The 17,552-nt window shown below is 37.8% G+C and overlaps 1 protein-coding gene across 2 annotated transcripts in view; it reads right to left on the bottom strand.

Moving 5' to 3' along the window:
- Nucleotides 1-9,226, bottom strand: part of diaph2 (diaphanous-related formin 2) — a 338,700-nt gene extending 329,474 nt beyond the window's left edge. Inside the window, exon 1 of one of the 2 annotated variants that reach the window (XM_029511765.1) lies at nucleotides 8,480-9,226. In XM_029511765.1, coding sequence (XP_029367625.1) covers nucleotides 8,480-8,563 — 84 coding nt within the window. In that variant the 5' untranslated portion in view covers nucleotides 8,564-9,226. The remainder of the gene's footprint in view (nucleotides 1-8,479) is intronic. The other variant, XM_029511766.1, reaches the window with a different exon arrangement.
- Nucleotides 9,227-17,552: the final 8,326 nt, after the last annotated feature.

Consider the following 17,552-nt stretch of genomic DNA (forward strand, 5'->3'; position numbering starts at 1 on the left):
GTCCTTCCATTGCTCTTATTTTATTACAAAACACAACCAGGTGGCACATTGAATAGAATTTCATTGAAGATGGACACAGGATGAAATTTGTTTCACATTGGCTACTACTGCACAGCTTTTAAAAAGCAAAGCCAGTTCTATCCAACCAATTTAACTAGACCATCTGTATGATGTCATTTTAACTCACTCACTGGAACTATCACTATAAAATCAGTAGCCACAATGCCTCTGTAAAACGGGTTTTAAAGGAAATTAGGTTTTACTTTAATTAGTTCTAATAATAACAAAGGATTACTTGGAGCCAACATTTGTTTGCAGTGAGGACTATAATGCAATGTACTGCTGACAGTTCTACGCAACTTAGTGAAACTATCACATGCCCCTGTTTAATCAACTGCTTAGTACTTTACTTTAGCTACAGGATAGGAAGGTTTTGAAACGCCACACAGCCGCTTGAGAGATAAAAAAAAAAAAACTATTTTCTGACAGAAAATTTAAGAAAAAACATTAATCTTAGCGGCTAAGCAGCCAAAATCTGCATTCTCTTGAAAATGAAACTGATTTTGATTACTAGCACAATGACAGGTCAAGACTTGTTGAGAAGGAGAACATTGTATCAGAGATATCATTAACTTGCCACTCTGGTAACCATTACAAAATGTTCTACAGTCTGTTAATTAACAGAACACATTAATTTTATATATACATGTATGCGTTGATGAAAAAAGTCTGACAAAGGGCAACATGAACATGAAAATGTTTGCAGAGGAACTTTGTGGCCTTTGTGGAGTTTTTTGTTTTTTTCTTTTTCTTTTTAACCCTGACATCAGCATTGCACAACAGTCTGAATGATTCAGATTGTGATTCTCACAGCAAAAGCTTGCTGAGTTCACTTTTGTTGTTTTATCTCTGCTGTAAGTTTATGATTACCAGTATCACAGATTTATCTTCTATTATTATCCTGTTGGTGTACAATTACACTAAAAATGGAATTTCTTAAGGAGATAAAGCACATGCAACACAGCTGCCAGCTGCCCAAACAGATACTTTGGATGGTTGCAGGTTTGCAGGTTTGCAAGTTCCCTACAGCTTGTAAACATGAATGTGTCCTTAAGGGCAATGACTGTCCAAAAAATAAAAGATGCAGTAGCACATGCACTAATCACAACACACCTAAAACTCCCAAAAACCTTCTTCCCCAAACCAGACATTTAAAAGCAGAACAAAGAGTCATGATCACAAATCACAACACTGCATACCTGAATGCCAAGGAAGAACTGTCAATGACAAAATTCACAGTAATGAACCTGATGCCCAACAAAGATGGAGCATCTGTAAAGTCTGAAAAGTGATAGCCGAGGCATGCCTATGGCTATTATCAATTAACAGACCAGAAACACCATGCACCATTTGAGACACCTTGCTGAAGATCATTGTGAAAGGCCCATAAATTTTGGCTGTGGCTCCTCAACATTTCAATAGGGTGCACCAGAGCTCCTACTAAAAAAAAATGGCATGGAACTATGTGGCCACAGTCATATTGAATCCATGAAACACATTACAGAATTGACAGCATTTAATTCTTCATGAAAAATTTTAAGAGTGAAATCGACAACATGTTTTTACACTGAAAAAAATCCAACTGTGGAAGAAAATTCTGTAACAGACAGGCCTTTGGGAAATGACACAGCTTTCTTCCAGAACATTAGAGATTCATGTTTGCTAGCAGCCATAGCCATAAACATCAAAATTATCCAATTTGTCTTTGTGCAATCAGATGGGATGTTCAGCATTACCAATATCATGCTCAATTTTGGGGGAGTGGCATCAGAGAGCTACCACCATACCATCACAGTAACTGAATTAGACATAGTCTAAACAAATCAATTATTCCATATTAATCTTGTTACACAGTCTTCTCAAAGGCGTGTCTTTATAAACTCTGAAAGGTAGTGCACAGTACGCCACTGCGAAGGATTTATGAACATATAAGTAACATTTATTCTTCTTGATAAGTATAGGAGGAAGAAAGTACCCCCAGACTGCATTTACACCTCACATTTTTAAAGCGACGTTTACATCCCGACAATATCTACGGAACATTTATGGAACATTTATCCACTTAGAATATATTTACTGTCAGAACTGACTTTGGTAATTGCTGGGGGTTTCCTATACACTATGCAAATAATGCTTCCTGAACATTTAAATGATAGTAAAAGTCTGGCTTCATTTGTACTACAGCCTTGAGCCTCATCTTTATTCAAACTTTAACTGATGTTTTCATCTCATGGGCTCCCCAATTACAAGAAAGTTCACTGAGTTGTCTGAATAAGTTTGTACAATAAAATCCACAAGAGGTCCTTGGTGAATATTGCAGATTTGGGAAACACCTGAGATATTTTTCCTTTTTCTTTTTTTGAACCCCAAACTCAGAGCAGGATAACACTCAGTAAGTTGGTAACCAAAGTACATTCAAGGGGTAAAATGACACCAACAACTGAGGGGCCTCTGTTACCTAAAGTGAGAGTAGAGAAAAGAAAACATGCATGAATTGCTTAGTCATCACAAAGTGTGGTAAAAGTCAGATTGAAAGTGCCACAATCACAAACACAAACACACACACACACAGGCAACATCTGACTCTGGCACAGAAAATTCTTAACTGGAATGAAGAAGTTTCTTTTTAAAATAGTCTTGACAGAATGCGTTGAATTCTTGCACACAATCTTGCTTTTCATATATTTATACATGTTTCATTCCCCAAATAAAATCAAGTAATTAAAATGAGAAAAAAAGAAAGACTATGATTTTGGCCAGAGCTGAGGTGCCTTTAAAAGGGCATGAGTCTGTGGTAGCCTTATTATTTCAGGAAAGTGCTGGCACTGTTTACACTTTCCTAAAACGGCATCTATTGAAAAGGGAAAGAATACAAGAACCGGCACAGCTGAGATTTGAATAGCTCTACACTGGACTGGCCTAACCATGTGACTGCAGAACGGCACAGCACTGCCCTCAGGTTATCTATGGTCTCGAGTACTGCACCTTTGAGGGCTCACATGATATGCAGCTATAAAAAAAGTTAAGGGTTGTAAGATTGAATACAAATTCAGGCTATTTAGATTTTCTTAAATTCTTCATAATATTATGTAGGTAATTACAGTGTACTGTACTGGAATAAATCTGTTTCAGGAGAGATTATTGAAGCTCATGGAACTTCATGATCCAATTGTTATTTTAACTTATCTCAAATGGAATTCAAAATTTAGCTTAAAACTTTTAATAGTCAACTTAGCAACTGTTTGTTTTCCTTAATTGCTGCCATATGCAAAGACACCTAACCGCACCAAAGACGTAAAACTCCCCCATCCCAATTCTTAAATATAATAATCACATAAAAGAGCGTTAAAACTCATTCAGTCTGACCTACATCTGACTATCTCTGCAGCAGCTCAGCCAAAACACAGCCTACTATTCCTGAACCAGTCCTGTTTCTAACTATGAACATTAAATGACTCACTATCTGTTTCTGTTCACAGAGAAGCTCTAAATGCATTGATGCAAAAGCCTTATAGTGGCATTTTTAATATGAAACCGAGGAAGGCAAAACACATTTCTCACTCTCAAGACTTAATCTATTGACGCACATGAATAGGGCTCATCTAAGAGAGTGACACGAAGCTGCAAGTCTGTTAGTTTCTTCCACTGTGTGACTAAAGCATTCTTTAGCATTTCCGCTTTCCAATTTCCTGAAAGCCATTATTAAAACACTCACATGTGGTCTGTTTCCTGTCATTTTTCGCACATCTCCCTAACAATGTGACAGTTATATTCACTCAGTGTAAAAATGGGAAAAAATGCAAACCAGCAGTTGAGCAAAAAGGGAAATATGAAATATGAAATAAAACTTGAATACATTCACCAAACAGAAGTGAGGCAACACACTTTTAAATGTTTAACAAGCTGACAACTTTGTACTAACTGAATGCTTACATGACCTAAAAGGATCCCTGAGGCTTCCCTAAAGCTCATGTTAGAAAGTGTCAAGAGTTTAAAATGCAAAAACCACAGCAACACAGTGATCAATTACATGTGATTCACAATGTGATATTGTTAGGGTTAGGGTAAAAGCTTCACTATCATGTTGTCCCATTGCACTATAATCAGACATAAAACTATTTAAAAAATTTTGCCTGTAGCCCAATATGCAGCAGGGCTGCATGCTGTGGACCTCATGTCATAATAGCAAACCTTGTGTGAATCCCAAAGTGCAAATGTGGTGCACACAACACCACACTTTTCAAGGATTTTGTGTCATGTCGAAATTGTAGCATTTACGAATGAGTTAAATTCCTAGTGTGAATCTTTGAAAGTACAAGGAAACTTTCTGTTTGCCATTACATTCTGCTATATTTCGGGGGCATGCAGGTTAACTGGCATCCTTTTAGTTTTTAAAAATCATTGACATGAATCTCCACACATTTCTACCATTACATCACCACACCATATCTCTGAAACCAAAGTTTTTCCTCATGCTTCCACATCATATCTCCAGGCGGTAGTCAGACGAGGGCTACAAAAATAACTGCATCTGGTGTTCCAACTGTAGTTATTCGGCAAAGGGTCACACACAGCACCAACTACTGTAAACAGTTTAAGGACTACTATGATGGACTGGATATAAAAATGAACGTGAACTTTTGAAGCCACAGTGAGACTGCCTTGGACCAGCACCTCTAGGGCTCGACTCCACTGGCTGCAAAAAGAAGCAAAAAGGTTGTGCAGAAATATATGGAGAAATGCATTTTCACTTTCTTTCCTCAGGCTAACAAACACAGAAGCACCAAATGTATAAACCTGAATCCCCATGTACTGTAGTAAGCTTTACTACACAGAATGTCCAGCACGTTTGAATGTTTTTGCTTGGCATATTATGAGTATTTTATTTACTTGTCTATTAAGTCCTCTTTTCAATATTTTCTCAGCCTCATTTTCCCATTGCCATCTCCAATATTTTTATTTACACTCTGCAATGTGTAAAACCAGTTTCTCCGCTGTCATTAACCAGAATACATGCATGAGCAAAGGCCCACATTCATGTGACCAATATATCTTGCTTGGCTTCTATTCTTTTACTACTCCTTTTTCTTTTCTTCTGCTTCTGCAGAATTAAATTACCTACAAAACAACTACAGATGTTGGTGATTGGTTTTTATATGTTTTTATTTATTTATTTTTTTAATTGCCCCAAATACATTTTTGGCTTCAGCTCGTCAAAGTGACTCACTTGAAAATAAATGCTATACCATAAATCTTTGCTCAGTACATTATTTAGCCTTTACAATAACCAATTATCTAAAACCACAGTAAAGCTGTTGTCCAACTATATTCCTCCTCAATGTATACATGTCCGTAAAGTGATCGAGAAATATCTATTGCGTGTCATAAGGCTCTTTAATAAGCTATGAAATGTTTAGTACAAATATACAGCTTAAATCCAAAGTGTAATGATTCAAATAATTCTGAGCAATAAATGCCGATTTCACATCATCTATTTATTCAAATTTTATGTTGAAAAATTAAAAAACCTCAAGACAAGCCAGCCATTAGCTTTTTGAACTCAAAGCTTATGAAATGAACAGAGCTTAAAAAAAAAAAACATAAAAGTCCATAAGACTATGCTTTATAAAAGAAATTTTAAAAACTGCTTCGACATAAAGGCACATATTAAATGACTGATTTCCCCATTCAGATCTACTTTGAAAATAATCAAGTTCCTAGTTAAATTGCATTTATTTATATAGCCTATAATCACAATTCAGCTTGTAATGTAAAGTCACATATTATTTTATGAATGCACTGGGTTGCTTTTTCCCTCGTGCAGTTCTATATGAGGTCATCTTTTACTCTGGTATGCAGAAGGGTAATATTTCTCTCTGTCAGGCCGGCTCCCCAAAATTCCTTCAAGAAGGAAAAAAAATAATAATAATAAAAACCCTCAATCCATCAGCCTGTTTTTGTTGAATGTTATGTTGTTACTACTTCAAGGAAAGGACATTATCATAAAGAATATCTACTAACCACAGAATAGTTTTGAATTATTTCTACCACTAAAAACTGTGGTGTTATTCTAATGTCCTTGGCCGTGCCTACATTTGAGTGTTTACATCCTGGGCGCAATGCCCAAATGGTGTTTCTGTGATGTAATCCTGACCAGTGACTTGTTAAACAAACACGCATCTTTCAGTGTTTCTCCTCTAAATGCTGATTTCAGTCTGATGAGACCAAACTGCACAAGCAGTCTCTGCCACTTTACTTATGAGCAATGCAAATGGCACTGTGCTATTTAGTTGAAAGCAATGAGCTGCTTGTGACAAACTTTAACCCCTCCAATTGTGTAAACCGCATTCACATACACTGCACTGTATGAAAACTGCCCTTTGTAAAGTAAATCTGCAAATGTGCAACTATCAGCCACATTTGTCATTCTATTTGCCCTTTTGCAGATTCACTGATTTAATTATGCACATACCTTCATGCTTGCACACTTGAGCTTGTTTACATAGCTGAAAGTTGGTGCTAAAAAGTGTGTATAAACAAAAGGGGATAGATCATAGCTCCACCCAGGAATGAATAATGGTTTCCTCCCTCAAACTAAGCTGTCTTGGGATTTGTGCAACAGCCAAAGAGTGTGCTTGCCTTGCCTCTCACTGCTCTGCTTCGAGGTATGAGAAACAGGAGGGGTTTCTGGCCCCAAGACTACTTGACAGAACAAATAGGCTGTGATCTTCCAGGGCGTTCTCAGTGCTGATTTGCTCAGGGCTGGTGTTATCCAGACACCCACAGCCTTAAACTTATAAGGCAGACGATTCTTGAGTCATAGGGTGTTCTTTCAGATTTCTCATGACAAGACCCTTTAGTTGCTCTGGGAGTGCACGCTTTTTAATCCATTATGGGATTTCCTGTCTGGCAGTTATTGTGGTCAAACTCTACCTTAGCTTCGCTATGTCTGATCAAAGATTATAATCTGAAAACTGGTTTCCCAATCTGTAACATAGCAGTAATGCTCTTCTGTCTGAGTCTAGGGACAATTTTGAATGAGAGCAACAGCACATACCAACTAAGTAAAGAACTGAGATGTTACTTGAGTCATCAGCACAATTTGGTTTTGTTGTCATCTAAAAACAGAAACATGAGTAAAGCTAGACTGATGTTTTGTTTGGCAATGGTAGCTATGACTTAACGTTTGAACAACCCCAAAGCATATAATCAATGTTAAGTAAAAGACCCTTATAAAGCAAGAATACTGAGGGTCCAAGATTAGCTGTGATGACGTCACCCAAAAAGTTCAACAGCACCCAGTCTTTCCACACTGACATGTGGAAAAGAAAAACCATGATCTACATCATCCGAAGTTCTTTGTCTTTAGTCATGGAAAACTTAATTTCATCCACTGATTTCTACAGCCTCAAATAGGTGCATAAATGCATGTAACATATGTAGAAACATAGTTCACATATTTTACATTCCATTCAAAACTGTAGATGTGAAATCGTGCTACAGTTTCCTGAATAAACCAAATAAGAAGCTTTTTACAAGCGGTGTCGTAGATAAAGAAATAAGTCCTAGCACAGCTTTAGTTGTGAAGCATAAATTACTGTTCCATGCATCATACACAATCTTGCAAAACATCACCACGCCTCCATAATTTTGTGATCTAATTTCCAGACTAAGATGTGCCTTAACGATTTCAGTCTTTATTACACTCTTCCATTAGTTCAGGCCCATGGAGTTTGTGTAAATGGAATATATGTTGATGCAGCTTTCAGTCCATATCTAATAGACATTGTCCTGTGCATTCCATTTCCTGTGCTGATAATGCTGCCCAGGCTGACTAAGAAAAAGTTTTATCAATCACACACACACAGTTTATAAAACCAACTAAAACCACACTGACATCAAACTACACAATGAGTCATCCTACTCCAATACTTTTCTTTATGTACATTCATATTGAGGCCCAACTGTCACAACAAGATTGCAGTTCAAAGAACTTCTAAGAGCTGTATTGACAAATCACATGATGTCGTGAGTGCTTTAAAAGCACTCAGTGAAACACTATCCCCTTCTCTCAACTGTAGCACCTATTAGCTGCTGTGTTTTAGGCTACATTAAATAGCAATAACAACACATCAATAATTATTTGAGCCTCATCCTGCACTAGCCAGAGATGTTCTGTACTGACAGCAGGCTGTTTACCAACTGTACTTGAGTCACATTACCATTTGGCTTTGTTTTATATGACTTTATGTGAAGTTTATACTGACTACTAAAGGGAAACAACAAGTAAAGTCCAGTGTTTAATGTAACAGACCAAACAAATCAGCTTTTGAAGTGAAACTTCGTTGAATATGGAGTATTGGAAGTTTCTGATGTGATGATGTGAGAGTGGGCTGGCTGAGCCTTTCTGTGTACCTACCAGCTTTTTGTTTTTACCCTCATCCTCACTGGACCTCTTTTTGGAGGGTTTATTCGGGTCCTCCCCACCGCTGGCTTGATCCATTTCAGCTTTCAGTTAGTTTCCCCCCTTCCTTAAAAATCTTAGTGCGACTTCTCTAAAAGTTGGCCAAAACTCCACCAGCGGGCTTTTAACAAAAATAAAAAGAATTACACCGCAAACTATCCAGATTAGGTCTTCTCAAAATCCATTCCGTGTGGCGATAAAGAAGAAACTGCAGTGGACTGCTCTCCAGAGAGTTCAGACTCGTATCCAGCAGTTTGGAGAGGTGTGGTGGGGTCCGGTGTGGTGTCGGTGCGGCGGGCTTCTCTGCTCGGCTGCTTGCCACTTCACAGCTCGGTGGAGGGCTTTCTGAAAATGCCAAAACACTTGAGTAAACAGATTTATTTCACCATGATCTCTGGGGCGTTAACTCGGACCACTGTTTGCCTTAACACGTGTCTCCCTGTGCAGCAGCGACAGCAGGCAGACACGTTCACACGGGGCTCCGTAATGTGAACGGTAAAGCAGATGTAAACAAACGGGAGGCTCGACAGAAAACAATGACCCGACGTGTTTGGAAACCAGCTCGGTTGTTACGGACAGAAAACTTCATATCGTAAATCTCAACAATAACGTAGCAGTAAGCGACTAACAACGTCAGACAGGGCGACCTGACAGTTTTCAGTGTTTGCTGACGAGGCCGTCATTTGCCAGACCAAACCCGACATGAAATCAGAGTTAACGAACAGCTGTTGTATTTGTGGAAAATCACCGTTGTTCTCTGTGCTTTGGATACTTTGGAGTGCTGCACAGTTAGCCGGGCTAGCATCAATAAAACGGCCGTTACCTGGCAACCGGTCTGTGTTTTAACACACACACAAAGACACGGACTCTGCTCTCTGAGAACTCTCTGCTCTGTAAAATCCGGAGAGGACAATAAATAACATGTCAAAGAAAACTCACAAAATCCCATCCATTGCTTACCTCTTGCAACCAGACTTGAATGCCAGGCCCACGGTGAGCCCGCCTAGCTCGGGTTTTGATTGGCCGCGGGGAAGCGTTGGGCGTGAGACTCCCACGCGCCATTGGTCAGGTGAGCTGACGGTCACAAGGTCGCGGTGACGTCGAAGGGGAGGAGACTGTAATGTCGGAGGGGTCAGCCCGATTTCACAGCGAGCGGATGGGACCCATCCGGCTGCAGGAAGAGATCCGAGACCAGATCTGAGATCCGGGCCGACCCCGGATCTGTGACAAGAAAGCAGAGTGTGTGTGCTTTCCTGGGCTTCACTATTCTGAACGCAATAGCCGATTTAATAAAACATGGTGATATCAGAAGTCTCATACTTTCACATACAGTTATCTGAGGAAGTTTAATTCGGTACAAACTGGCTTTTTCTACTTAATATTAGTTTGTTATTTACCTGATGGTAATTTTTCTTTGTTGTCATTTTAAAACCAATGTTATACAATATCCTGAAACCGCATGGTTAAGTCCCTAGTTGGTATAAGGTTGTGTGAAAGAATTAATAATAAATAATATCATCAAAATTGTGGTGACCCGCTCAAGACATCCCTTCGCTAAGAAATTCTAACACTGTATTTAGATGCTGACATTGCATTCTGTAATCAAATATACACAAAAAACATTTGCAATCAAGCATTATTCAATTTGTAGAAATCCAGTCCACAACCAGCTAAATGATGAGTCACTTTTCTGAGCTGATATTTCAGCTTGGTTAAAGAATTTAAGTTGTCTAAAGGAATAATGTTACTTCATCACGGAAGTGTTAATGGCCACAGTTTGCAGCGGCAGTCTCCTCAAGCTGGTCTGATGATTTTTCTGTGAAGTCAACGATTTTCAGCTGTGTAATAAAAACTCAGCATTTCTTTTTGTTGAAACTAAAAGTCATTTACTGGTAAGGATATTTATGAAAGGAAAGTGCATTAAAAAAGGTCATATACAATTAAAAGGTAGTAGCCATCACCAGTATGCTGGTGATGCCGTGATATGAAGGTACACTGTTTTTCTGAATTGTAGGCTTTCTGATGTGATTGATACTGCTAAAATGATAATAACAAAAAAACAATCGTAAAATGATTCTTAGCTCAAAAGTACACATGAGAATGCCAATACTATCGTTTTACCTTTTTTATGTCTTTATCATGGCCAAACTACTAATGTGTCCCCTCAGCAATATTACTAGTAGAATATTGATTGGGTTTTAACATTCCTATCTGAACAATTGTCAAGTCTTTGACTGATGAAGACACTGAAAGAGCGAGTGTCCCTGTCAGTAAGGTGATAAACTTGGTAATGAGAATCAAAAATGACCGTTTATCCCTGTGTTGGAAAGACAAAGATCATCATTGTTCACAGATCATTTCTATTATGTGGCTGATTGGTCCAAAGACAATGGAGAAGTAATAATTAAGCTTCCTGTTCTGTTTAGATGAATGCTGGTATTTTTATGCTTTACACTGAAATAAACGTCAGTTTTACACCACAAATATTAAATATGCAAGTGATTAAAAATGTAAAAATATATTTATTTTATTCCTTTTCCCGTCTACAGGTCACATTTCTTTTGCTCAACCAAATCTTAATTCAATTAAAAGGTAGTACTGGTGATGAAATGATCTTAATATACACAATTTTTCTGAATTGTAGCCCTTCTGATGTGATTGACACTGCTAAAATGATGATAATAATAAAAACAATAGTAAAATGATGCTTAGTTCAAAATACACGAGAATCTCAATACTATCGTTGATACGTTTTACCTTTTTTATGTCTTTATCATGGCCAGACTACTAATGTGTCCCCTCAGCAACATTACTTGTAGAATATTGATTGGGTTTTAGCATTCCTGTCTCAGCAATTGTCAAGTCTTTGACTGATGAAGACATTGAAAGAGCGAGTGTCCCTGTCAGTAAGGTGATAAACTTGGTAATGAGAATCAAAAATGACCGTTTATCCCTGTGTTGGAAAGACATTGTTCACAGATCATTTCTATTATGTGGCTGATTGGTCCAAAGACAATGGAGAAGTAATAATTAAGCTTCGTGTTGTGCTCAGATAAATACTGATATTTTTATGCATTACACTGAATTCAATGTCAGTTTTACGCGACTCACATTAAATATGCAAATGATTAAACTTTAAAAATGTATTTATTTCATTAATATTCTTGTCTACAGGTCACTTATTTCTTTTGCTCAACCAAAGCTTACTTCCAATGAAGAAAACCCAACTATTGCATTGTTGTTTAGTTTGGGAACAAACATAATATTGTATCCCTCCTTAACATTACCTAACACTCAGTGCTGGTAGTTTTGGTTAAAAAAAATAAAGTTTACTCATTTCATTTTGTGGAGTGTGACAACCACGTGCAAATAAAAAGAGGGCAACCAAGAATAAGCTAATTTTAAAAACATGACAAGAGTGTACAGACTATCTCAGGATCAGTGAGGTCTTCAAACTGTTTTATCGACGGACACATATACTTCACAAGTACAAACAAAGTGGTCTTCATTTGTACAAAACTCTTTTTTTATGCTCATTGTTGAATAGGTCATCCTAATTAGCAATCCGGTGTGAATTGGTCTTTACTTTCTGGGTAGCTTGTATATACTGGAGTCAAAATCAACTTGCATGCACTATAATTAATATACACAGCTGCTGTGGATGTGGGACATAATTTTACCAAGAACCATTTAGTCATTTTGAGATGACTGGCCTTGACCCTGAAAAAGTAAATAGTGTCCAATTAAAGAAAATAAAATATGAAAGTTTGTTCCTTCTCAAAGAGTTTTCCTTTGGTACCAGCGGTGTCTCGCTGATTTTCTGAAATGCAACTAACCTAATGATGACCAAATGCATTCAAAAGTAGCTGAAGATGGGTGGATTTAAAATACACACTGTTATGATATAGCGGGCACTTCTGGGAAAAAATACCAGCATAACTAGGATCTTCGAGTTCAACAGTTCTTTAAATCTTCATATCTCCATTAATATACTATCTGCCACTTGAGCCATAAAGTCCCTGCTGAGCTTCCTAGCATGCTTTGCACTTGTAGAGCAATTCCATTCCAATTACAATATTGCAAGGCTTGGAAAGATTTAAGGCAGCTGAAAGCAGTGATGGCAGTGATGGCAAAGACCTGAGAGATGAAAGAGAAATGTAAATTATTCATTGCCCCCCACTGTACTACTACAAGGCAGCACCGCTCTCTTCTCTTCTGGGGGCTTAGTACCAACTTTTGGTAAGTACTATTCTGCCTCTTCACTCCCACTAAACCTTGGTTAGACAGCTTTTGCTGACGCACACTGAGGAGAGCTTTTTGCCCCAATTTGTTCCACTTGTTTGTAAGCTATACCTATGTTTGTGTATCAAGGGAGTTAAGTCATATTGAAAAAAATTTGTATTGTTAATTAGTCAATTAATAATTACATTATAATTCAATTGAATTTATATATGATATTAAAGTTGAAAGGGTTGGATATTTGCCCCAAAGCATTTCTTAGTTTGGGCTTTCTTTGAGTGTTAATTTTTGATAATCTGTACCCATACTAGAGTATGATTTAACTGAAAAAAGAAAGAATATTCTGTGATTAGTTTACAGTGACTCCCTGGAGGCTTGTTTAACTGTTACCTTGCCCACCTGTTGTATGATATGCTGTTAAAAGGGCACTTGAAAACACTGCCTATGTGAAAACAAATGGTCTCAGAGGGACATGTCACTATTTAATGCTATGCAAATAGAACACAAACTCTGAGTGAGCTTTGGTACCATCAGCTTTATAGTTTACAGCACAACAGATAAAATGTAAGCAGTCTTGTTCACATCAGCCTATGTGATATCAAGCACAATGACTTTTGTCTCACCTCTAACTTTACTCTACTGGGCACATTACAAATCCATGAGATATAGATATAGGATTTTTGAGCAAATGGATGATTCAGAAAATACCATTATGGAAATTGAAGAAATTGTATGGTAAAGCTCAAGTTAGAAAAATAACTCGGCAATAACTTCGGCATTCGCAAGGAGTGCTACAGGTACTGATAACAGGAATAACATTATCAGAAAATTAAATAAAAGTGAAAATTTTTCTCCCTGGTTCCCTTTTTAAGATGCTAAACTGGAAAAGATTTTCTGCAGTGACTTTGGTGTCACTGATTAGTTATGGGTTTGAAAGCATGAACAGATGTATAAACATGAGTGTTTACACAACAGTAAATCCACTGTTACTTAGATATTCAACTCTGAAACTCAGAAAATCATGAAGGCCAGTAGACCCTAAAATGAGTTTCGGATTGTTTAACCTTGTGTGACTTTTTGGATCGTGGTATATATTTCAGTGACTGGTAAATGAACACTACGTTTGTTGAACCTAACCTCGCCTCAGAGAAGAGAAATGTTGATGTAAAAAAACAAGACTAACTGATTTCATGTAAGGTGTTGATACTGTAAATGCTTTGTCAAATTGATACACTATTCTGATCATTTGAGTTTGCAAAAAGATACCTTTCTACTTGCAGCAGGTTGAAACTCTGCAAGCTACATGTTTACATGCCAGTACGAGTAATCATTTTAATAGTGGTGGATTGAGGCAGTGATCCACAGCATAGACACCTGCAGTCTTGCCTGAAAACAAGAAATCACAGAAACATTTCTTTAGTTTTATAGACTTACATTTACTAGAGGATATTTTGTGGCTTGGTATATTTTGTGAAGGAATATACATTTCCAAGATGTCTAACATATGGCAGGCATCCTAATATCAAGCATTTTATGAATGTCCAAGGGCTAGTGAGTCACCAGTAGTTCTTTCAATTTCAAAGTCAGCAATTCCCCTCAAGTAACTTCACTTGATCTGTTGAGGCTTACAGAAGCAAAAGAACAAGAAAGAGACAACTAGAAGGCCATTGCCTACAATGTAGATACTTAGAATGACTTATACTGGCTGATTTCAAAGACATATAGAGCAATTGACATTGGGCAGATCAACAAACATGTAGACACAATGCAAGCAGCTTTCTAACCACAGCAATAAATTGAGGGTCGGAAGTGAAAAGCATTAATTAAAAGAATTAAAAGCGGTTTTGCCAAAAAGTTAACAAAATGAAGCAGTACCAAAAAAAAAAAAAAACAATTTACTATTGTGAATCACAAATAAGAGAGATAACAAAATGAACATTCAACTGCAAGTTCCAAAGTGGAACAAAACTTGATAGTGTTTTTTCCTGTTGGGGTCAGGATGGTCTGTTTAAACAGGCATAAGTGGATGGAAATGAATGTGCACTTACCAATCAGTAAACAATATGACACCACAGTAAGCCTGAATATAAGGAAAGCACCATTGTTCAAGCCAGGCTGCAAATGAATACAGTCCAGGACATTCTCCCCAGTTTCCTTTAAAATTTTGCAGATGGGGTTTTCTCCATACTTGCTTGCAGGACACAAAGGTTTAGTACCTTGCTATATCATAAACTCTCATTTTTTATTTGACAGTCCTTCTGCGGGACTGTAACCTTCTGTTCACTGTTTCCAGGTGGATATATTTGTGGGTTTTTTATCATCCCTGCAGGGGCCACTTCTGCCAGATTTAGGTTGACATTTGACATTGGACTGACCAAGCCCTATATTCATTGTTCAGGTAAAGTTATGTCCCTTGAAATAGCTCCAGCTTTATTCGTTTCAAGAATATTTTCCTGAACTCTGCTTAATTTGAAATCTTCAGTGCTCTGCAAAAAAAAAAAAAAAAGAAGAAGAAGAAAGAACTTTTTAATTAAAATGCTAATTCAGTTAGGATGTGGCAGAGAAACCTGGAATCCCAGAGATGACAGCAAAAATGATTTTTGAAGTACCACCCAATTCAAAAAATATATAGGATTCAATTCAATCAGTCCTAATTAAAAGAGATTAGGTTCAAAATACAAGCGAAATTACATTTTTTATTCACAAAATACAAACAAAGTCTCTTTTTATGCAGAGCTTGTCAAATAATTCCTAACCCCTTCACATATTAGCTACTAGTAAGAAAATTATTGTTGCAACAATTCTTTCCTTACTTTTCTCGAACATCTGCATGTCTGCATTTGCTGTGCACACCGATGCACCAGACAGTTTTCTCATGCCATTTAGCCTCAAATGGTCCACTGGCACAAACAGAGACACTGATCTGATATTTGATTTACTTGGCAATGCTCATGAGAAATAATCCAAATCAAACACATATGCCATCAAACCCAATGTAAGATGGTGGTAGAAATGAAAATGGAAGACTATATATATATATATATATATGCGCATATTTCTGGGCCAGGTAATCTAAATGGCAGAGCCAACACATACGACCAGCACTTGGCCAGAGGCAACACTAAAAGGCCCAAAAAGTTGTTTCAAGTTGTTGATAGTTTCATAGGTTGAGGTACATACAGTGTCTTTAGTTAATAAGGAAGCTGTCAACGCTATAAATGTGCTGATTACCCTGATAGGGGAGAAAGTCACACCTTTAATCCTTAACCAGGGAGCGGGTCAGGTCCTCTTAGGAAACCAACACAAATAAGGATGATCCACCTGCACACAGCTCTTCAAGGCCCACTGAGCTGGCTTTGTTAGAGTGCTCCTAACTCAGTAGCGAGGTCAAACGTTTGGCTTGAAACCGATTAGTAAGAGTGGGAAGTCTGTCAGTGCGCTGATAATGCCAAGCTGGGGCTGTGGTTACATCTAAAAGCAAAGGGCACCACAAGGGTCTCACCTAAACAATTGCTATGAGTTGTAACAACCAACTATCAGTCCCCTTCTGTATGTGAAGGGTGGGATTTATAACAGTGCCTGAGGCCTGGGACTGATAGCATTGAGGTGGAGAGCAACATTTTTTTGAGGACTGTGAGAAAAAAGGAAAATGTTTCAACCAAAAACAAATCATTCACTTTTTCAAACCTGCTTTGGGCTTTGGCTTCAGGCTAGAGACACTTACACTTTTTCAGATCTCCTAAATGTTTGCCTTTTACCTGTAGGCTCAGAATCATGACAGGCTGTTTTCAAATGTAAATGTCGATCATATAGGACTGTTCCTAATTGAGAAAGAGATGAAATCACCTTATTTCAGGCTCTTGAAAAGAAAAGTAAGACTGAGTAATTGCTGGTCATTTGTGGCTGGCAAAACAATTTTGGTTTGCTGCTCTGAAACAGCATTATTAGAACATAAGGAACACATTGGGCATAAAGGTTTTGACAGAGGGTGGGGATCCAGAGTGGTCAGGGCTAGTAAATGAACAGAAAAAATAAACAACCTCACAAAGGAAAACAAACCATAAACCCAATCATTTTAATTTTATTCTCGCAAACTCTGATTCTGCAATGGTCTTTTCAGCTTTAGATAGATGCACTTCGGCTGGACCCAAACCCACAACGTGTCAGGACTGGGATTTCAGTTGCAGCCACTGCCATGATAATTTAAATCAGACGATGAAAGGAAAGGCTAAGGTCTCATACATGGCGGCGGCCACATATAGGGGATTTATAGGAGAGAAATGTTTAAAATGAATAACCCAGGATTCAGAATGATCGTGGAAGGTTCAATGAACCGTGGTAGGCCACCGGACCTCTCGTGGCAAAAAATATCTCCTGTTGTCAGGAGCTGGTTCTGAAAGGCAAACTGCTCACTGTCACTGAAAATAGGTTTTCCATCACCAGTTTGCGAAATACTGCAATATCTATTCATCTGAAAAACCAGTTAACGGGAGTGTGAAAACTTTTTTGCGACATGTGAGAGGTTTTTTCCAATTGATGTTTCCATCAGTTTTTAATTCACTGTTTAGATTTCTAAGAATAATGGGAACACACCTATTGAAGACTACCCTCTGCCCATCTCGCACAAAATTCAACAAATAATATTTTACAATAATCCTGTGGGCCATTTTTCACCTTGTATTGTTTGTGGTTTCTATATATTAGGCCAACATTATACATTTTAAATAGTCCACACTTTGGACTACATTTAGGTCTTCACAGGAGACAAGCAGACTTGCCTGTTGGGACG

The sequence above is a fragment of the Echeneis naucrates genome, chromosome 10, assembly GCF_900963305.1.
Source record: "Echeneis naucrates chromosome 10, fEcheNa1.1, whole genome shotgun sequence".
NCBI classification, from domain to species: domain Eukaryota; kingdom Metazoa; phylum Chordata; class Actinopteri; order Carangiformes; family Echeneidae; genus Echeneis; species Echeneis naucrates.